The following is a 23,727-nucleotide window of genomic DNA, read 5'->3' as shown; positions in this document are numbered from 1 at the left end:
CTATTAAAAATAAGCTGGTATACATTTTAAAAAATTTAGAAAGATAACAGTACGTAGGAAAGAGGCGAAGCACTTGTTTACTTTAGTAGTGCAGGTAGTCGACATAAGAGTAATTACATACAAGTTATGGATTAATTGGAAGCAGCCCAGAGAGCAGTGTCTTCTTACAACAGTAGCTGTGGGGTGTATGTATATACATTCCAGATAGTTTTGGTTGGTTAGTTAGTAAAGACATCAGAGTAACCAGGTTTCTTTGCTTGATTTCTCTGGATATTGCTACCCCATGAGAGGGTGTCTAGCCTTGACACAAAGACAGTTTGAATGTATTGTGGCTTTAAACTGAAAAGTTGATACATATTTCAGGAAAGGGTTCCTTTATATGTCTGTTATTAATGCTAACTATCTGGTTTCATATATTAGAAAAAAACTTTTAGATTTTGCCCTTTCTTTGGAATTTATTTAATTTTTGGGCTTTTTGTTTTGAAGCAGGGTCTCACTATGTAGGTAGTGCAGGCTGGCCTTGAGCTAGCTTATGTAGCCCACACTGGCCTCAAAACTAATGGTGATCCTCCTGCCTCAGCCTCCTCAGTGCTGGGAGCTGGGATTACTGGAGTGCGCCACCGTGCCCACTTGGAAGACATTTTTAAAATGAGCAGTTATATGTTGATCTCTGTTGTTTTTCCCCAAGAACACACTGAGTGATTAAAAGCTGGTTTAGGGCTGGGGATTTAGCTCAGCGGCAAAGCACCTGCCTGCCAAGCGCAAGGTCGTGAGTTCGGTTCCCAGTACCGGTGAAAAACCAAAAAACAAAAAACAAAAACAAACAAACAAAAAAAAGCTGGTTTAAATCTTAAACCAAAGATGAGTTTTATTTATTTTAAATAAAAAATAAAATGTATTTTTAAAAGTAATAGTGGCATAGTTCACAAAAAGCTTTTATGTGTTAATATTGTGATATGGATACTAAAATCGTAAAGCAAGAAGGGTTCAGACTACACATAAAGTGTTAATTTCTGGACTGTGATATTAAAGATTGCTGTCACCTATCCTTTGGACAGTGGGAGAAGTACATATGGTTTTCTTTCGTCTTTCCTAAAACAGCATTTGAGGAAAATGATTATCTGGAAGAGAGGTAGGCCTTAGTTGAAGAATGAGGCCTGTGGTAACCCAGACAGAGAAAATAAACATTTGTCTTCAAGCACTAGCCTTTAGGAAAGTCTGCCTGTGGAGTTTCTTTTTTTTCAAACCTGTAAGTAGAGAATGAAGACAGTCATTATTCAATGACTTACTCATATTTAGTTAGCTTACTTCCTTGTTTTCTTTCTTTCTCAAACTCCACTTTGAAACATTGATTAGTAAAATCTATCCTGTGACCTGAAAGAATATGCAGTGGCTAATTTAAATTCATTTCAGCATGAGGAGATTCCAGCTCCATAAATATTAAAATTTTACAGAGAAATCTATGTGCATAGTAACGCAGTTACTTATGGCCCATGAGTTTTATTTTTGTTTATTTTCTTGTTTATTTTTTGTGGCAGGTCTTCCTGTGTTATCCAGCCTGTTTTTAAACATCCAAATTCAAATAATCCTCCCGCTCAGCCTCCTTAGCACCTGGGACTACAGGCATGTGCTACCTCACCCAGCTGGGTCATAGTGGTTTATTCTTTTATCTTTCCTCTTATCCTTGCTTACAGATTCTCCATTGGGCTGTGGGTTTGGGATAGTGATAGATTTTTTTTCTTTCTAATAAGGAACAGTGACTCAGTTTCCTTTTTAAAAGCTTGTAGGAATAGACAGCCTTCTCCTGACTAGCAACATATGAAAGCAATCATTTCCCCATACCCTTGTCAACATGAGTCTTTCCACCGCTGTTGCAGTCTGTTGGTATGTCACTACTGTAATAAAAGGTTGCATTCTTACATATTTCTTGGTCATTTGTTTATCTTTTATGCCCCTTCAGTTTCTTTGCTTGGTTTTTGAGTTGCTTTAGTCACATATATTGTAAATTTTGTCTCCTACCCTCTTTTTTTTTTGTCTTCTTTTTGAGACAGGGTCTCACTATGCAATTCAGGCTGGCTTTGAACTTGCTTTGTAGCCCAGGCTGGCCTCAAATTTGCAACAATCTTAACCTGCCTCAGCCTCCTGAACCCTGGGATTACAGGTGTGCGCCACCACACCTGGCTACCCTCTTTTATCAAACAGAAATTTTTTAAATAATATCATATTTGGTGTTTTTTTTTCCCCTTATAAGTGGATTTTGTATCTTGTTTTAGAGAGCCCTTCTTTATCTTAAGATTGTATATAGCTTCTCCACTATTTTCTTTTATTTGTTTTTAGTTTGAGACTATTTAATCTTTTAATCCATTTGTTAGTTAACTTTTAAATAAACTATAATCTTTTCCCTCACATGAATATAAAATTATTTCATCATCATTTATTGACTAATACGACATTTTCCTCTTGATTTCAAATTTTTCTTTATTATGTTTTTAATTCTCGTACATAGAGGCATGTGTTTTTGTACTTTTCTATCATTCTGCTGATTGGCTTTTTCTTACACTGTCAACATATTGTTATATATTATGTCTATTAGGGGAAATCTTTCCTTCTTTTTTTCCAAATATTTTCTAACTTACCTCGTGTGTTTATTTACTTTTCCAGAGCCTTTCAATTATTAAGCCTTATCTTAATGCTTTTTTTAGATGATCTTTCATACCTTTGGTTTTATTTTTGTATGTAATTTGTTCATTCAATAATCTTTATCTTTTTTTTTTTTTCTCCCTCACATTTCAGAGTCCTGTGTATGGAAACTCACATGAGACAGTTCAGTCTAGAAGGGTAGTAATTTCTCATAATATGGATAAAGCTCTGAAAGAAGGTAAGGATTAAATGAGAGTATATAATTACCATGTAAAGCAGTTTGTTATCTCCTAAAAGGAAAATAATAATCTCTAGTACATGTATTTATTCTTCTTTATATAGCAGTAGGAATGTTTTCTTCATGAGTTTATATTTGATGCTTAAATATATTCTTGTTTTGGTTAAGTAGAAAGAATCTCAGCTTTTACAGAATAGGAATTTCCAGATCATGTGAAACTAGCTTGGCAGTTGGAGCTTCTTCTACCACATGAAGCACAGATGTGCTCTGTTCCTTATCTGAAAATAAGTATCGGCCAAGGATGTAGCTCTGTAGCAGAGCACATGCCTGGCACGCGCTAGGCCCCAAGTTCGATTCCTGGTACCAATAAATAAAAAAATAAAAATAAAAACAAATATCAGGAAAAACCTTCTAGATATAACCTTCTAGGAAAAACCTTCTAGAGAAGGTGTGTTGGGGATTAATGGATGCAGGCTCACTCATGGACAGCCCAGTTAACCCAATTGATAGTCTCACAGATGGATGAAGAACAGACAAGTGAAGCTTGAGAGGAGGCTGGAGGGGGGATTGTGAATAGTACAATATGGTTTTATACCTAGAAGTGGTAATAAACAAGTATACTTATAAATATTAAGGTTTCACATTGTTTGAAGGTCAAATTACAGTTTACAGGATTTTTTAAATCAAATTTTCTACAATTTTAAACTTTGCAGGCTACCATTAAACTTTAAAAATACATTATGTTAGTAAAGTACAAAGACTTTTCTAAAACTTATTTAAAATTTGACTTATTATTCATAACCTCAAAAGCAGTTTTAAAGATTATTTATTAATAGTTTTTTTGAGAAAAAAATTTACATACTTTGAGAAATGCACATGTCAAGGAGAAATAAAAACATGCATCCACAGAAATATTTCTGGCCATTTTATTCACTAAATCTCCATAAATAAAACATCCATATATCCAATATGAGAAAGGTTGAGTATATTGTGATAAACCACAATTTGTAATTTAGTAACTTTCATAGACATATATAAGTAGCCATCTCAGTCAGATAAAGGACCTTTCTGCTGTCCTGGAAAATTTGCATCATGCTCCCATTTGACCAAAACTCACTTCCATTTGTGGAATTCTATCACTATGCATTAGTTTTATCTGTTCATAGAAGTCATGGAAATGTCATCTTACAGGATGCACTCTTTTGCATCCAGTTGCTTTCTCTCGACATAATGTTTTTCAGATTTATCCCTATTGTGTTTGTCAGTTTATTCTTTGTTATTGCTGGATTGTATTCCATGTACTGGTATGGCTTATCACAACATACTCATCCTTTCTCATATTGCACATTTAGGTGTTCTAATTTATGGAGATTTAGTGAATAAAGTGGCCAGAAATATTTCTGTGGATGTATGTTTTTATTTCTCCTTGATAAGTACCTAGGAGAAGCAATTCTAGTATGTTGTGCTAAGCCATGTCAATATATGAAACACAATCCAAAAATAATTTCAGACACACCAGAATGAGTATAGGATAGTTTTATATTTAACTTTGTAAGAAAATGTCAGATAGTATTCCAAAATCATTATGTCTTTTTAGACTGTCACTGAAAATGTATGAGAAAAAAATCCAATTGTTTTATATTACCACCAATACTTGCTATTGTGACTCTATTTAAGCATTTTGATGTGTCTGAATAGTATTTTATTGTGGGCTTAAATTGCATAGCCCTATAAAATATGATGTTGAATACCTTTTCATGTGTTGTTGACATATTGTTGACATTTTTATGTCTTTATGATATGTCTACATCAGTCTTTTAAACTTACAATTTATTTGTAGCTTAAAATACATATTCTGGATTAATATCTTTTGTTATGTAAAGGTATAGTGAATATTTTTCTCCTAGTTTGTTGTCTTTTATTTTCTTTATGGTGTTTTTAAGTAGAAATGTAACATTTTAATGAACTCCAACATATTAACCCATTTTTCACTCTGTTCTTTAGCTAGGATAATTTTTATTAATCTGTTTTCATATATATTGACCCTTTCATATATATTTTTTTTCTTGTCATCTCTAATCTGTAATTAAATGAAGCCAATAAATGTTAAAGGCTTTTTTGGGTACTTCTCATCCTAGAATTTTATTTGATTCCTCCTCTTCTTTCTCTTCTTTAGTTTTTGCTTCATTGCTGAGATTTTCCCATCTGTCATTATAACCATTTTAATCTTTAATTTATTAAAGATATATATGTATATGAATAGGTTTTTAAAGTCCTTATATGATAATTCTACCATCTAGACATCTTGATTTCTATTCATTGTTTAATTTCTTGACTGTCACTTTTTTGGTTTCTTCTCATGTATAGTTATTTTGATTCTAATTGAATGATGTGAATGCTACTTTTTCAACATTCTAGATTCTGTTACCTTGCAATGTTCGTTTTAGTATGCAGTCTTATTACTGACTGATCACCCTGAAGGTAATTGATTTTATAGGCTGGGTTTATTTGGATTATATTCTTAGTTTAAGGTGAACTCCTCAGACCTGGAAGCCCGTAGCCAGATTTAATGTCAGACAGTAGTAGTGGTATCTACTCAGCTATTTCACTCTTCTAGCTGTTACTTTGCACTGGTCTTATAGTTTTAACCCCATACACGTGTAACTCAGAGTTAGCAGTGAGTTTGAGGATTTGTACCTATGTATTATGGCCTTATCCTTTTTGGTATTCTCTGCCTTTATTTCCAGCAGCTCTGGTAGCTTCTCCATTTGTCTTCTGATTATTTTAAATAACAACAATTTTAAAAGCATAGACCCTCTGTCTGGGTTCAGACTGGCTTGTGCCTCTAGGACTGTTGTTGCCTGGAGGGAAATGTTGTATAAGCACTTCTTACCTGGTATCATTCTCTTCTTTCAAAGGTACAGTCTTCCCTGATTTTGGCCAACTTTTGATTACTCTTTAATGCCTTTAAATTATTATTTCTTTTTCCCAGTATTGCTAGTTATTTTCTGTAGGTGGGTTGGTTTGATATCCCTGAAACTACTCTACTATCCCTGAAACTGAAATTCTTTTCTTAATTAAAAAATGTAATTATACAATTGTATTTTATTTCTTTTTTTAGAGGCTGAGTAATACTGCATTATAAGTGTAATACCATATTATAAGTATGTGCCACATTTTGTTTATCCATTTGTCCCTTAAGGGACACTTGAGTTGTTTTCACAGTTTGGCTATTGTGAATGATACTTCTGGGAGTGTAGTGTCTTTTTAAGTTTTGAAGGCTTAGCAATTTTCTTTACACTTGGGTATAGCCTTTTCTTGGATAGGTCAATTTGTTTCAGAAGTATTGGTGGGAAGAAGAGAGAGACAGGAAAGGAGCTGAGGCCTAATTGATAGAAATGGACAACACACTGTCTTCAAGCTTATTTCTGTGTGATGATTTCTTTTGAAAGGATAATGTTATCCACAGCCTTTGGATCAGAGCTGTAATTCATTACTTTTTAGTTTTTTTTTTTTAATGCCCTTTGTTTTAAATAAGATGAGAGAAATCTATTGCTGTTTGAAAGCTATTAGCTGTTTGGTTATTGGAGTAACGTTTATACATTTGCTAGAATTTCTTAGACAGCAACAACAAACCTAAACCAGAATCACCTAAAAAATTTGGTCATTTAAACCTATGTGAAATTGGAATCTAGAAATGTATGTTGAGAAAGTGAAGAGGTTTCATAAGCACTTAGAAAATCTATATTAATTATAATTTGCATCTCTGGAGTACTTGTTTGTGTGTGTGTGTGTGTGTGTGTGTGTGTGTGTGTGTGGTACTGAAAATTGAATCCAGGGGAGTCTATTAGTGAGCTACCTCTCCAGCCCTTTTTATATTTTATCAGATAGGGTATCACCAAATTGCCCAGGCTAGCCTTTTACTTGCTAAGGATATAAGTGAGGGCTTCACACTTGCCTCAGCCTCCTAAATTGCTGGAAATACAGACAGACTACCATGCCTGATTTTTCTGGAGTATTTAATTTACATTTCTAAATCCTAGTACCAATATATGTAATTGAAATTCAGGATGCCTTAGCGTAACATTGATAAAACTGAATCTCTTTGTTTAAAAATACAAGTAACAGCATACTTCTTTTTAAAAATTTTTTCTAATTTTTAACAGTATACTTCTTAAAACTGCAGTTATTTGAATTCAGTTTATGAAATATTTCTTTTAAAATTTCCTCCTGGATTGTTGCGAGTTTGAGACCATCCTGGGCTGCAAAGTGAGCTCAAGGCCCGCCTGAACTGCGTGGTGAGACCCTGTCTCAAAAAGACAAAAAAAAAATTTCCTCCTGGAGTTAAAGTAGATAATATACCATTTTATCTTTATACATTTATTTTGTTGTTTTTAGAGCATATACTTTAAAAACAGATTTATTCAAAGTTGAATAAACTATAAGGTCTGTGTATGTATGACTGTGTATGCATATTTGTTGTACATGTTTGTGCATTTTTTGGTACTGGTGTGTGTGTGGGTGGATGTGGGTGTGTTTTGTAGCTCAGTGAAACTTAGGGTATGTCTTAAATCTTTACAGATTGAAATTCAAGAAGAAAGAAATAATGGTTAAAAAATACAGAGGAAATAGTAGAATTGGGCTCTATGTGGAACAGTAAGAATTACTACGAATGCTGGAAGTTACATGGCACAGTTGGGAAAGAAGATCAAAGCGTATTACCACTGTGTTTTGTCAGCTAATTTCAAATATAAAACTATTCTAGAGGTTCCCATATTGTATTAATGAACTATCATATGTGTGTACTTGAGAACTCAAAATAGCTACCATTCTAGGTGGGTGTGGTGGTGCATGCCTGTAATCCTAGCTCTTGGGAGGCTGAGGCAAGATTGCCATAAATTTGAAACCAGCTTGGACTTACCTACTGAGCTGAAGGCCAGTCTGAACTACATAGCGAGACCCTGTGTCAAAAACCAAAAGAATTAAAAATAAAATACTATCATTCTATACCAAATATTCTTAAAAGCTACATTTCCTGGAAAGCAGATAGAAGATAGAAAAAAAAGGTAGACCTCTAAAAATCTTTTTTGATTTAATACTAAATCTCATTAGATCTATTGCCTGAGTTTTACTAGGCTACACCGAATCAGCTCAGTAATGTGGATCAGGTAATTTAATTATAGTACATAATTATTGAGGACTTGCTATTTGCTCAGTCATTTCCTGAACTATAAATTGCAAGTTCTTGCGTTGAATAAGCAATAATTCTTCCTAAGATTTTTTTTCCTGAGGCATTAGGGATGCAGACCTCAAACTTTATCTTGTGAGGTACTGTTTGAATGTCTTAGAAATACCATTACCTTTATTTTTTATAGTGTTCTTCATAAGTGCAATTAATGTTATATGTACATATAAAAGTGAAGATATGGGCATTGGTTTTGACTGACTCAATGCTATTCTCTTTTTGCAGTGCTGAGGATGTAAGCTAGGCCTCACATATGCTAGGCAAACAGTTTGCCACTGAGCTTAAACCCCCAGCCCATTAATGCTTTTCTGAAAATCAGTAGTAAATGTGCCTGTAAGTAAACTGCCTAGGTTATGTAAAGGGATATAATGTGTACCTGATCTCAAGGTAATAGAAGATATTGCAAGGTCATGGTCCAAGTATAACATTGATTTTAGTTTCAAGCAGGACTTAGCTAAGGTGAAAATGATGTAATTGTCTTTTTACTAGGCTTCCTCTGTGGCTATTTCAGAGGATATTAGGGGATCTGAGAATTAGATGGTGACACACAGGAAAAACAATGACTTCTTTTACTCTTGTAGGTTCCACTCATCTTATTCATGACTTTTTACCCAGTGGCTGCGTATACTCTTGTTGTTGAATGAATAAATAGATGAACCAGTGACAAACTAATAGCTCCATCTCTTCCCAGGAGATGACCTCCCATTGGATTTTAAAACTTTGGACAGAGGTTGGGGGTGTAGGGCATATGCTTAGCATGTGGTAGCCTCAGGATTCAATCCGCAGCACTAAAAAACAAAAAAACTTTGTACAAACCATAAAGGATCATCTAAATGAACAATGGAGTTGTTGTCCTTTATCATTAGATCAATTACTGATTGAAAGAGGACTATTTCTTTTTTCTAAGAGACCCAGGCCATGGACATTTATGATCTGTGAGGTAGAAACCTCATGAACAGAGCCAGTTATATCTCAGAATTGCTCAAGGAAAAGGCAAGCGTGGGGGAAATGGCTCCCTTTGAGCTCTCTTACACTGTTTACTTCACTTCAGTCATTTCCTTGCTCTGAAAATTGATAGGTAGACATTACCTAATGTCACATTCTCTAATGTAGTAAGTGGCTTTTAAAATTTGTCTCCTCACCACTAATTTTCTCTACTTTGTTACCTTAAATCTCTTCAGATTAACCTGAGTAAGGTTCCAATCATATTATTCCATTCTTTGTAATCTTCAGTGGCCCCCTTTAACCTGCTTGTTTCTTTGACTGTCCTAGGCATTAGCCCCTGAATACTTGTTGGCTGTTTCTTTGTCTTTAAGGTAAGACTCTTCAGGTGGCAGTGAGGATTAGTAGTATTTCATTTCATTGTGATTAGGCATTTTTTTATTTGCTAATAAAGACCATAAAGTCTGACACTTTGGATTGACTCACAGAGTGTGTTTGTGAATATTTTATTCGTATGATACTTCTATAAATGAATCTATATGGTTATATGTCTAGAAGATGGCTTTGATTTGTACTTTTTATATCTCGTTTCATGCCTAACCATAATACTGTTAAGAGGGTGCTGATGTGCTATTACTGGAAGATATACTTGTGGGTAACATGTATCTTTATTGTGGAGTACAAATTTTTGCCAGTAGTTTTATCGATAACCAGAATGTGTTACCAGAGAAGTATTTCAATGTTGTATTAATTAGCACAGGCAATGTGCTTAACAAATATAATAGAACATTATATAGGTGATGTCCCCTTTACAGTAAGCCTTTAACATGCTGAACAAGGTTGTATTTTGAGGATAGTAAGTCTTTTATAATAGTGCTTAATTTTCTGTTATGATTTGAAATTACATTTTAATGAAGAGGAAAATGCTTCTATTTTCCAAATGTTTTAGGCTGCAGATTTATTGACTACTTGTTAAAAAATCTGTGGCATGTCAATCTTTAATAATAGATCAAGGGAGAAAGAATTGCAAATAGATAAAGAGCATTTTGTTGCCAAAAGTTCCTTCTTACTTTTGTCGCATCGAAATTGAAGAACGTTATAAAGACCTTGAAGACAAGAACCTTTGAAGGTCATGTCATCTAGCCTACCATCTCAGGAAGTAATTTTTTCTGTGTCATCCGCCCTTGTATACTAGATATCCAGCTTCTTAAAGAGTTTATGATGGAATAGTCACTGTGTTAATGTAGCCATTTCTTGAATAACTTCAATGTTTTTATTGAGTTTGTCCTTCTGGAAGGAACTGGAAAGACAACTTTCTTATGACTTCCATTCCTTGGTCCTAGTTGTGTTTTCTAGAGCAATTGTACAAAGTAGAACTTTTTGCATATTTTGTCATATAAATGTGCTTTAAGCAAGCTGCAGATCCAGGACAGGAAATTTATGTCAGTCTTCTCATGTTTTACTCATACAACTTACTTTGTTCTATCTGTGTGCTCAGTAGAAAGAGTGTTTGACTGGTAGGCGGGAGCCGTGGCTGTGCCACCTCTTTCAACAAGTTATTTCATTTCTTTGAGTATAAATTTCTTGAAGGAATAAAATCCACTTACTGTGTAGAAACGACGGTTTATTTGTTTGTTGTTGATAAATGAAATTATAGGTTTGGCTCATTCGTGGTTGTGCCATAATTGTTTATATCTGGGTCAGAAACTGTTTCTGCTTTCTTCTTGACAGAGTAGTCCTATTAGGGATGAGATATGGCTACTTTTTGCAAAAGTCTAGAAAACAGCTATTTATTCAAATTAGTATTTGAAAGAATAAAATAACTTAAGAATTTGAAGAGATGGTTTGTTGTTGTTTTGCCTCTCATGTTCACTAGTTAGTGATGTGTAATTGATTCTACCTTATGTACTACAAGTTCTGTGTAAATTTATTTAATGAATGGTTAAAGATTGAGGTAGTATTTTTTTCCCTCTTTGAAATTATTATCAGCTAGAAGGCACAATTAGCTTAGATACCTTATAACTGAAGCCCATGGTCACTTTGAGAATTTATATAAACCTTTGTGTATGTGAACAAAATTCTTTGTTTATTTTAAAGAGAAGAGTACAAAATAATAAAACACTTTCAAAACAGGCTAGTAGAGTAACAATAATTAATACATTGCATATTGTTATGTTTATAATAGTTGTTCAGAGTACAAGATATAGGCATAAAATGTGAACAAAATTCTTGATGCTCTGTGTGGTTTTTTTTTTTTTTTTTCCTGGTACTGGGAATCGAACTCACAACCTTGCGCTTGCCAGGCAGGCGCTGTGCCACTGAGCTAAATCCCCAGCTCTTTCTATGTGTGTTTTTGAGCAGTGAAATTTAAGTTATATCTCAGGACTGAATAAACTTGGAAGAAGTGTACTTCAGCCCAGGCTGAGATTCATGCCTCATTGGAGAAGGCATGACCTTGTCCCATGACGGTTGAGAAGTTTGGCACAATACCACAGGCTAGGGGAAAATGGGTTGTCGTGCATGGTGTAAGACATAGTGGTACCTCAGTTCACAAACAGTTCTGTCCACAGTTTTGATGGCAAATCAAGCTGGGTGAGAACCCAATCAAATTTCCCCATAAGGTCAACATTGTAACCATTGAATTTGATTGGTTCTTACTCAACTTGGTTGCAACCAAAATTGTGGAAAGGATCAAATTTGTGAACTGAAGTACCACTGTACACTTTACAAAAAATTAGATTGGCTCTAATATCAAATATTTAAAACTTAGATTTTTAGGCAAATCCAGGCTATATGGTCAAACATTCTAGTTAGAATCTTTCATTTTAAAAGATTTAAGAAAGATCACTTTTCTTTTGAGTTACATGTTTTACTCCTTTATATTTTAAACAATATTAAACAGTCAGCAGCCAGTTTGCAATAAAAAGGCTATCTTGTTGTGTATTTCTTTCATATGGACTTACTCATTGCTTTATTTTTTCCTATAGTGTTCGACTACAGTTACAGAGATTACATTCTCTCCTGGTATGGAAACCTCAGCAGAGATGAGGGACAGCTTTACCATCTGCTCTTGGAAGACTTTTGGGAAATTGTCAAGCAGCTTCACCACAGAATGAGTCATGTGGATGTGGTTAAAGTTGTGTGCAATGAGGTTGTAAGGGCTTTACTTACTCATTTCTGTGACCTGAAAGCTGCTAACCCCAGGTAACTGTTATAACATAAGTAGCCCTCTCTCCTCTTCACTTTAAAGTGGTTTTACTGAGTACGGGATCAAAGTCAAGACAGTACTGTGGGATATTTTCTGCCTTTTGTTCACATTTGACTTGAAAATGTAAACATTTGGGGGCAGAGTAGTTAGTGTTCTCATAGAGGAGATTTTTGGGGGTAACTTTCTAATAGAAAACCACTTTACACATGTATTTAATTTAATAAATAACTTTAACGGTGAGATAAATTGTACTGAGCCAGCATCATGATGAACTTATTAGTAGTTTTGTTACATAGAGATTGTAAAAGTTCAGAATAGTATTTTGTAATACCATTGGTGCCAATCAATTTACAAATTTTAGAAAAATTAATGGTTTCATGTTTCTTTTGTGATTTCATGTGCTAAGAGTTCAGTTGCTTTAGAATGTCCTGAAAACTGATTTTTAAAGAAACTTAACATTGGAGCTTATGGTCTCTAATGAGAGAATTTGTTTCACTGTGAAAATTGTTAATGTATAGGCTTGTTAGACCTTTGTATCATTACATTGAAAAGGTCTGTTTGTGCCTTTTAGGTGAGAAACTATCTTTGAAAGAATAATTCAACAAAGCCATTTCTGTGTTCACAACAAGTTCTAATTTTTTTGGTTTTCTGGTAGGATCTTTTTCATGTATCCTACTCTTGAATAAGTGAAAGGATAACGTATTATAGCACTTACAACTTGTACATAAAAAGTAGTTTTTTTGAAATGAGTAGCCTTTTGTCTCTTTGGATATGTACTTGAAATAGGAATGGGACCGTCTCTAATTAATAAAGCCTATTCTCACTTTTAGCAAAGAGATGAAGTATTTATACTATCAGCATTAACATCCTCCTGGGCTGATGATAACCTATATTCTCTTTTCAGAAGCTCTGCTATGTGACTTTATTAGAAAATAGTCTCTAATGCTGCTCTTGCATGGGAGTTGGTTGCTAAATGTGGTTGTACAGCAGGTCTCCATTCTGTTGTATTGCCCCTATTGTGAGGTGTCTTTTCACCTAAAATCTACTGGCCTGAGGTTGGTGGAGTCAAAATCCAGTGCCATTACATGCCCGCTGTTTGCCAGTTTGCTGTCCTTTATGTATCACAAACTTTGTTTTACACTAACACACAGTGAGAAATACATTTTAAATTGTGGCCCACTTTCATGAAGCTGTATGCTAAATATCCTGTGACAACGTGGGTGTTTTTTATTCTGTAACATTTTAAAAATGGTTTTTAAAACCATTTTAATTCTGTTGTGTTACTTCTTGTCATGACCCAACATGTGAAAGTCCTGTATTACTGTAGAGCCAGTTAGTAAACATTTACTAGCAGCACGCGTCACATCTATCAATATTTATCATACTAGGTATTAAAACCAAGACGTTTTCCAAGTACAAGAGTACAAAGTACATTTCCCATTTGCTAATAGTGGTAATGTCTTCACACGTCATGTAACCTCCAGAAAACTCCACTCTACGTCTGAGAGTGCAAGTGAAAAGGACAAATGACAATATTTATGTTACCATGAAGATAGTTTTGACCTCAGGGACCTGCTGGAATACCTTGGCAACGTGTAGGAATTTCTATGCTGCTCTTTTGAAAACTGTTGCTTATAGAGAAAGTAACTTTCAGTAAGGGATGAAAGTGTAAATTAATAAGAAAAGTGAGAGAAACATGGCTCTTGGGTTACCTCCCTAGACTTCAACAGCTTCTGCTTCTCCTTTTGAAGTATTCATTAGTCCTGTGGAGCACCTGCTGATTTGCTGTGGTATTCACTAAAGTGTTCCATGGTTCTCCCCAACAGATACTATCAAAGAGTTGTTTGAATTCAGCAGAAATTCATTTTAAATTATTTAAAAAGCTAGATGTGATGTACACTTATAATCCCAGCACTCTGTGAGGCTGAGGCAGTTTGAGCCCAACCTGGGCAATTTATTGGCTTAAAGAGATTCTGTCTCAAAATAAAAGATAAAGACTCACTGCAAAGACCCTGCATTCAGTCCTCAGTACTACAGAAAGAAAGAAGTTTTAAAATTTGATCCAAGAGAATACAGAATTTAGGAGAAGAGCAAATGCTTACAGAAGTTTAGTGTTTTTATGATCATCTCATTTCAACGTGAGAATATATTTTGAGAAATTACCGCTTTTGAGGACAGTATAAAAATCATTACAAATAAAGCATCAGAATAATAGAAAGAGAACTGATTCCATATTAGAAGCTCTATCTCTTTGGGCTTCTTATTTTCTTAGGCCAGGGGTAGATTTTACTGTTACCTATGCTATTCTTAGAAGCTCTAATTGATGATAAAAGATTAAGAATGAAGACCAAAATAAGGAAAAAAAAACTACCACTGCCCTCCAGAGTTACAGATAATTGAAAAAAGTACCAGTGACATTTTGCATATAGGTGTTCATGTTTTGGAAAGCTGATATTTCTGTCATCTTACGTCATTCACACAGTGAATTCTCCGTGAGTCTGTGTTTGACGGTTGTATGTGTATGTGCCTTTCCCATGTAACCAGTGCTCTTATCCTGGAAATCTTCACCTTAATGCAGACCTCCTTTGGCTATAAAATGACTTTGGTAGCTTTGTTAGTTACTTTTCTCTTGTTGCTGAGACAAAATACCCAGTGCCCAAAATTAAAGAGGGAAAGGTTTATTTAGCTCACAGTATGTGAAGGTTTCAGTCCATAATCAGCTGGTCCTAAGGTAGGGTGGCATGGCGAGAGGAGCAAGAATTCATGGTGGCTGAAGACAACAAAAGCAACAAGAGCAAAAAGAGAGGAGCAGGAACAAGTCTCTTTCCCTCCTTTACCTTGTATGCAGGCTACTTGCCCCAGGATGGGTGTAGCACTCAAACCCATAATCCCAGCATTGGGCCACGGAACAATCAGAAACTCTAGAAGCCCACCCATGACTACATGAGGCTTTGAGGGGGACATCTAGACACAAACCATAAGAGTAGCCTATGCAGCACCCAGCTGAATTGGCTACTATTAGACAAAAGAGTAACAAATTACATTAATGAAGACAACACATCCTCTGGTTGACTGTTAGACACGTGTTTGGGGGCAGCTTTCCGGTCAGCCTGTGTTTATTTCCAGCCTGGCATTCTGTTGCTGCTCTTAGCCAATCCAAGTCACATTTAATTCTTGCTTGTTTTGTCCCATCTGTCTTGTTTCAGAAAAGTTTAAAAATGATTTTTTTTATGTGTTAATTCAATAGCATCTTTTATTTCATGGTCTCTTTATTGTCTGTGTTATGGGCCAGTTGAATACTAGGATGTTAAGCAAAAAAGCTTTTATTCACATTGTTCTTCTTTATCTCTGACCTTTTTGCTTTGTAATCTTTGGCTATGACATAGTTTAAAGAGGCAACCTGAGCACCAGAATGGAACTTTAGAGTTATTTCCACCATTTATCACCTCCTTTCCCCACCCCCCTCCTTTTTGAGACAGGGTCTCACTATGCAGTTCAGGCTGGCCTTGAGTGCACTTGGTAGCCTAGGCTGGTCTCGAACTCACAAAATCCTCCTGCCTCAGCCTCCCGGGTGCTGGGATTACAGGTGTGTGCCACTACGCCTGGCAATTGATCACCCCTGACTTTATTCACTTAACCACACAGATCTTAATTTTCTTGCCCATAAAATGGTGGTGGTGATATCTACTTGTTGATGTTGGTGGGAGGATAAAGTAATATTGTAATATAGAGTTTATACAAGGAGCCAGGCATAATGGCAAATGCCTCGAATCCCAGTACTCTGAGAGGCTGAAGCAGGAGGATTGCATGTGTGAGCCCTGTTTGGGACTAATTAACAACTTAGTGATGCCCTGTCTCAAAATAAAAAATGAAAGGAAAGGGGAGGCTGGGGATGTGTAGCTCAGTGTGAAGACCCTGGGTTCAATTTCCAGTAGCACAGTCAATCAGTCAATCAGTCATTTAATTTAAAAAGGTTATAATCCTTTTGATCATTCAAGAAATGAGAACTCAGAGGTAATTAGTAGGGAGGGCCTTGAGTTCAAGCCCCAATACAACAATAAATAAATAGAAGGAATTGCAATGAACAGTGATCACTATCGATCCATACTGACAGAAAGATGCTACAACCCAGCAGAAGGCTAGCTAGTCATTTCCTGACCCAAGTAGCCACTGCTTCATAATCCTCTCTTTGCTTCTGAAGCTACACTTGATGTTCACTTCAGAGGGCTTCACTGGAATGTCCTGCTCAGAGTTTGCAGATAGTTTAGAGAAGTCTTCCAGTGAAGTTTTTGCATAGATTAAGATGGTTTGGCCCACCCTCTGGCCTTTGACTCATTCAGAAATTTTTTTCCTAGCTCAGCTCTAGTAGGGAGAGAAATTTGTGGCATTCTGAGAATGAGACCTCTTTTTTTTTACCTGATATGGACAAGGACAGTGTGCACTTTTAAGAGATGTTTTGATATTATTTAAAGAAGCTTCTCTCATTAAAGTGAATTTTGTTTTGGCCAACCTCTGCCAATAAATATTAACAAAATATATACAGTATTTTAAAGCAAAAAATTACTTTTAAAAGGGCTTGTCATGACAAGGCAGTACTGTCTTAAGCTTACTATACTGTAATATCAACTATGTGGCAGCATGGCTAAAATTTCAATTAATTGAAGGTGCTTTTCTAAAAAGTCAGAGTACATCAGTGTATGGATAAAACTTTGCTTTTAAAAATCTCGTTTCACAACAATGCCAGACATACTCAACCACCTTAATCTTTGACAAAGGTGCCAGACACATTCACTGGAATAAAGATAGCCTCTTTAACAAATGGTGCTGGAAAAACTGGCTCTGCACATGCCAGAGATTAAAATTGGACCCATATCTTTCACCGTACCCTTAACTAAATGCAAACTGAATCAAAGATCTAAATATTAAAACAGAAATATTAAATCTGCTAGACAGTAGAACAGGTAAAACTTTTGAAGACCTTGTTGTAGGCAAAGACTTTATAAATAAAACCCCCATCACAGAGGAACTATCACAAAGAATGAGCAACTGGGATCTCATCTTATTGAAAGCTTTTGCACAGCAAGAGAAACCACCAACAGAGTGAAGAGACAACCCACAATATGGGAAAAAATGTTTGCCAGCTGTTCCTCAAACAAAGGATTACTATGGGAACATATAAAGGACTCAAAAAAAAAAAAAAAAAAAAGACCTCCCAAATTTAAAGACCTCATCAAAAAATGGGCATCTGAGGCAAATACACATGTCTCAGATGAAGAAGTACAAACAGCAAATAAATATGTGAAAAAATGTTCAACATTGCTGGTCATTTGAGAGATGCAAATTAAAACAACATTGAGATTCCATCTCACCCTGGGAAGAACGACTGTCATCAAGAAATCAACCAGTAACAAATGCTGGAGGAGCTGTGGGGGAAAGGAACCCTTTTCTACTGTTGGAGTGTAGAAACCACTGTGGAAATCAGTGTGGAGATTCCTCAGAAAACTAGGATTGGAGGTCCCATTTGACCCAGCTATTCCCAGAAGAATTAAAAACATCATACTACAGTGATACATGTGTACCCATGTTTATAGCAGCACAGTTTGTAATAGCTAAATCTGGAAAACAACCCAAATGCCCATCAACCAAGGAATGGATAAAAAAGGTGTGTTTTTATATAATTGAATACTACTTGGCCATAAAGAAGAGACTGGAGACTTTTATAGGTAAATGGATGCAACTAGACACCATACTCATGAGTGAAATAAGTCTCACTCATACAGGTAACATTGTATTGTCTCCCTCATATGAGAAGCTGAAAGAGCAAATATGATCTGAAATATATAATAGATATTGTGAAATGGGAAGAAACTATTCAAAAGGAAACAAACTGGGAAAGGAGAAAAGGAGGGAAAAGCAAAAAAAACTTAAACACACACTATAGTTAAGGTAGTTATACTACTAATTTCTCTTAGTTTCTTGAAAAAAAGGGTTGTGCTAACATTGTTGGAACAATGAAATGCCTATATCTTGTTCTCTGAGTAACTGAAGATAACAATACACAGTGTATTAATCATTGTTACTCTTATCTTGCTTTGAAATTTTGTTCTTTTTCTTTCTAAGATAAAATTTTTTAAAACTCTCTTCTTGTGTCTTGGCTTTGCACATTAGGGTAGAATTCCTCTAGCTTGTTATAGAAGAGAAAGAGGAAATTTTCTCCTTAGTGTATATGCTGTAGAAACCAGTCTTCAGTTTCCAATGAACTCCTGAGAGACATTGGTCATAAGGGCCCCAGCATGCATATTTCCATATTTGTTTCATTTCCTATTTGGCACCTAGTATGTTTCCTTCCATTTTTTTCTTCTTCCTCAGCATTAGTGGTAGTTACTGTAAGAATCTTTTACACTTTGCCTTTTACTTAGACAATGCTAGAAAAATTCACATTCCCAAGCTTTCTTGAGTTACTGTCAAGAAAAAGAATTATGTAGAGAAGTATATAGAGAGTTCATTCTACTCCCCTCCACATATATCCTCTGCATTAGTGGTCCTGCGACGGGGTCGGTGCTGACAAGGAAGTCCACAGCCAGGGTTGGAAAGAACTTGGGAGCCTCACAGAAGGCAGCTTGCCATCAAATTCTGATCAAGTAACAGACCCTGTCTTCACTAGAAATGACCAATAAATTTGTTACCCTGTGATCTCCTATACAAGAAAGGTGGCTAATGACCCTGGTTTATGCTTCATTAGTTTTTGTTTTTTAAATGAAATGAAGAGTCACATTTAAGATGACATCTAGACTTAAAATTTATTTACTTAAGGAAATACTCATAGCTTTTTGGGTTGTTGCTAGGATTTTGGAGTTACCTATAAATTTTGATACTACTTAATGTACTTATCATGATTTCATTTGAAATCCCCAGAGGGCATACATTTATATTTATTCTAACATAAGTTTTCCAGATTAATCTATGATTGAGAAAATTACTGACTATTAGTATTGTTGAGAAGGTTAAAGAATTATTATAACCAATGTGTTGTGCATTTGAAATATGTTTTGCCTAATGGTACATAACTAAATTTTTTCTAGAAGTTTCTTTCTTCCTTTTCCTTTTCTTTACTGATTTATTTTTGTAGGAATGAAGAACAGCCAAGGCCTTTTGTGTTGCATGCATGCTTGAGGAATTCAGAAGATGAATTAAGATTCCTGCAATTGTATTCTCAAGTTCTGGTGTTTTGTCTCCTCCCTTCAAAGGATATCCAGTCTCTCAGTTTACGTATTATGCTTGCAGAAATTCTCACAACAAAAGGTAAGCTTATAAAATTAGTATTACTCATACAATAAGTGTATAAATGAACGTGTTGTTAGATTTTATATAACACCTTGCAGCCCTTGTATGCTGTGGGACATAAGGGAAATAAAGTACCTTAGAAATTAAAATACTTTATGATAAATTCAAAATTTTTTATATAATGTATTGCCCAATGCATAATCCAGACCTTATACTTTCTACCAGGAAGCATTCATGTGGGAGACCGTTTAAGTTGTCTAGACCAGTAATAGATGCATTTCTGAAAAGGTGTACTCACATGTGCTGTAAGATTAAGGTTATCTGTATTGTAAAATTCAGTGATAATACTATACATAAATCTGTGCCTTTGAAATATAAAACACTATGTCACAAAATTATGTGGATATTGGAAAAAGTTAACTAAATCTAGAAAATACTTAAACCAGAATAAGAAATATGGAAGAAAAGATGAACTAAGAAACTTTCTAGCTCAGAATCTCAAACTAATGAGAGAGCTACTGACTGAATATCCTGTTCATCTCAGGATTAGCCAGCTGTGCCCATTAGTTCATATAACCAGCCACAGAAAAAGGGGAAACTTTTTAGTCAGAAGTTTTTTTTTAAAAAATAAATGCTCTTTATTTAAACAGTTCAGGTTAAATTAGATATTTTATAATATTACTTTGATTTTTACTGGGTTTTTTTGGTAGTAGGAATCGAACTCAGGACCTTGCACCTGCTGGGAAGGCACTTGTGCTGCTGAGCTATAGCCCCGGCAGTCCAAAGTTATTGAATGGGTTTATAATAGTGTTACTGACCTTTTAACAACTTCCTCCCTGAAGTCTACTTTGACCAGTTGGGAGAATGTTGATTTCATCCTTTGGCATATTTCAAGAACATATCAAGCCTTATAAAAGAAGTAGAAGAAAAATTCAGTGTACTTAGTTGTGATAGCTTTGTTAGGAACTTGGGTTCTGGATGATTTCTTTTCATTACTTTACATTTCATTCAGTTATTAAAATGACCACTTAACCATAACCATGTATAGTAACATTTCAAGAGGCATAGGCAGCCTTGGCGGGTGTGTATGCACACTCACATATGCATAAATGTGTGCACATTAAAAAATTTGAATGATTTTTAATTTCCCCCATTTGGCTAGTTGAAAAATGTTTCCCAGATGTAATTTCAGTTATGTGATAGAAATATAGTTCCCTTGAAGAAGAATATCTTTCTCAATTGTACTTTCTTCTCCTTCCCACAGTCTTGAAGACAGTAGTGGATTTCCTGAGTAATCCAGATTACATTAACCAAATGCTGCTTTCCCAGTTGGAGTACAGAGAACAGATGAATGAGCAACACAAGAGAGCCTATACCTATGCTCCTTCTTATGAAGAGTTCATCAAGCTTATCAATGGCAGTTCTGATGTGGAGTTCTTGAAGCAACTGAGGTATATAACTGTAACACAGTAAAGTGTGTTGTGTGTGTCTGTGTATAACAGATTTTTTTCAGAGAAGCAGAAATAAAAGAAATTCGTAAATTTTAACATTTAGTGACAGCTAAATTTTATTATCTACCTTCTCAACAGTGCAATTAGAATTAGTTTTTCCAAAGAATTAGGTTTTTCCAATAATTAGATTATAATGGATTAAAAACCCTTCAGTTGTTAGAAGTACCTGCTTAACTGCTCAAATGCCTGCCTTTGAAAAGTATTTGAAGAAGATGGTGCATTTTTAAATGCATTGTGTTGGTTTTTATTTTCTTAGAAAATGTAGAGGTTCAGGTCTGGCAGTAAGGGATTTTTGATGAACTGTTGTTGAGTAATTATACTTTAAAGTATTGTAGGAGCCTTTCATAGGGAAGCTTATCTCCCTGAGATGTCTTAAGGATGAGTTGTGTTTTTCTTTTGACAGTATATGCATGTAGAGTATGATTATATAGTATTGTCCAGTTTGTGGATTTTCTAGGTCTGTCTCTCTATTTATCCTTCTCTTTTAATGTTCCCAAATGATAATACATGAGGAAGAAAGAAAATTCTGATGTCAGTTTTTATTTTCATTACTAATGTTGGTGAGTCACTGATGCAAAAGTAAAATATTACCTAAAATTAGGTCTTTGTACTGTTTGAGGACTTTCCATTTCCACATTTACCATTGAACTAGGATTACCATGAAGGTGATTTATGCTACTTAATTTTCTGACTTGAATAATACACCATGTAAGAAGCATACATTGTAGATGGCACTGTGTTCTTATGGCAGTATTATGTGTTAATTTGGATTCCACAAATGTATAAGTTACAAGTTAAATCGCAACTTACTTTTTATGGTATGTAATACCTGAATATTTTGTTTCACCTACTGTGCATAATATTAAGTGGCCTAAATGGTCATTTATTAAGTGGCCAGAAAATAAAAACCAACACAATGCATTTAAAAATGCACCATCTTCTTCAAATACTTTTCAAAGGCAGGCATTTGAGCAGTTAAGCAGGTACTTCTAACAACTGAAGGGTTTTTAATCCATTATAATCTAATTATTGGAAAAACCTAATTCTTTGGAAAAACTAATTCTAATTGCACTGTTGAGAAGGTAGATAATAAAATTTAGCTGTCACTAAATAAATGGCATAATATTAAGTGGCCTTAATGGTCATAATATTAAGTGGCCTAAATGGTCATTTATTATGGATTTGTGGTTATTTATGTCTGAATACAGAAATCTTATTTTGAGAAGTGTAGCATTTGAGCTGATAAAGAACCCAAGAGCTAATGCATGAGCCCTGCCTGTTATACCCACTGAAAGGTCATCCTTACCATGGCTTCCTTTTATTTCTTTTAAAGGCAGCTTGCAGTAAATCAGACATGGACAATTTGGTAACTTCAAGTGAGTTTAAGAAAACAATTTACAACCAATAGTGGCAAGTTAAGTGAATCAGTAGTGATTGTTCTTCCAGACTTATAAATGTTACATTTTGTGTACCGAAGAATTTGAGCATTGCATATAATTAATGACATAGTTAATGGTTTTATTAAAAAGATGTCAGCCAGGCATGGCGGTGCATGCCTATCATCCCAGCACTTGGGAGACTGAGGCAGGAGTATTGTCATGATCTCAAGGCCAGCCTGGGCTATGTTAAACTCAAGACTAGCCTGAACTGTCTGGCTGGAAGCAAGCCTTTGTCTTCCACACACAAAAAAAGATGTCTAAAATCAGAACTAATTGCTTTGAATGATCAGCTGCTAATTCTTTAACACTGTGTATCATTTTGTGTTTAAGCACAGTTTCTTGTATTACAAGATGAATGAATAAGAATTAATAGTTCATCTTGAAAATGTGCTAGCCAAATGGTCAGAACTAATGGAATTCTGGAGTCCATCGTCCAGTAGATAAAAAAGTAGCTCAGCCAGAGTTGTCCTTTACACACTGAAATTATGGCATCTGTTGCCCCAGAATGACTGAAAAACTTGCTTTGGTCCCAGTAGAAACATTATTGATCACCTTAAGTGACCAAAGATTACACTAGTAGTTCTGATTTTACATTTTCCCTTTCCCCACTAAAACGTGATGAAACCGAAACAGCATGAGCACTTAAATCTTGCTCAAAGGTCATGTCCTCTTGATCTCATTAGTCGGACAAGATGGAAGGATAGCACGCTGGACATCCCAGGAAGTGGGGCCTTTGTTGGGCATTGAGAGATTTAAGGGACAGTAGCAATACTTTACTAGGCTATGTAATACTGATTTTTCATAAATTAGTATATAATTCACCTACGTAAAAGTCACCATTCGAAAGTGTACATTTCATTGGTTTTTAGGGTAGTCAAACACTGTACAACCAATACCTCTAACTCCAGAATTTTTCATTATTCTCAAAAGAAACCCTGTGCCTATTAGTAGTCACTCTCTACCTCTCAACTTCTGCCATCCCCTGGCAACCACTCATCTACTTTCTATCTATGATTTATCTATTATGGATATTTCATACAAACAGAGTCAACAGTTATGTGGCCTTTTGTGTCTGGATGCTTTTACCCAGCTTCACGTTTTCAAGGTTCATCCATGTTATAGTATGTATCACTACTGCATTCCTGGTTTTGGCTGCATAATACGGTGAATACATCATGCTTTCTTTATCAGTTCATCAGTTAATGGACAGCTTGAGTTGT

General features: G+C 35.2%; 1 protein-coding gene across 3 annotated transcripts in view; it reads left to right on the top strand.

The window, feature by feature from the left end:
* The window catches only part of Snx25 (sorting nexin 25), a 108,956-nt gene that overhangs the window by 3,675 nt on the left and 81,554 nt on the right, over nt 1-23,727 (top strand). For 2 of the 3 annotated variants that reach the window (XM_013512965.1, XM_005373470.2), the window contains exons 2-5: nt 2,794-2,878; nt 12,053-12,269; nt 19,403-19,575; nt 20,822-21,008. In XM_013512965.1, the coding sequence (XP_013368419.1) occupies nt 2,794-2,878; nt 12,053-12,269; nt 19,403-19,575; nt 20,822-21,008 (662 nt within the window). Of the gene's footprint in view, nt 1-1,555; nt 1,624-2,793; nt 2,879-12,052; nt 12,270-19,402; nt 19,576-20,821; nt 21,009-23,727 lie in introns of those variants that run through there. The other variant, XM_013512963.1, reaches the window with a different exon arrangement.

The sequence above is a fragment of the Chinchilla lanigera genome, unplaced genomic scaffold (assembly GCF_000276665.1).
Source record: "Chinchilla lanigera isolate Chin_1 unplaced genomic scaffold, ChiLan1.0 scaffold00002, whole genome shotgun sequence".
NCBI lineage: Eukaryota > Metazoa > Chordata > Mammalia > Rodentia > Chinchillidae > Chinchilla > Chinchilla lanigera.
The sequence above is the reverse complement of the archived record's forward strand: the minus strand, read 5'-3'. Positions and strand labels throughout refer to the sequence as shown.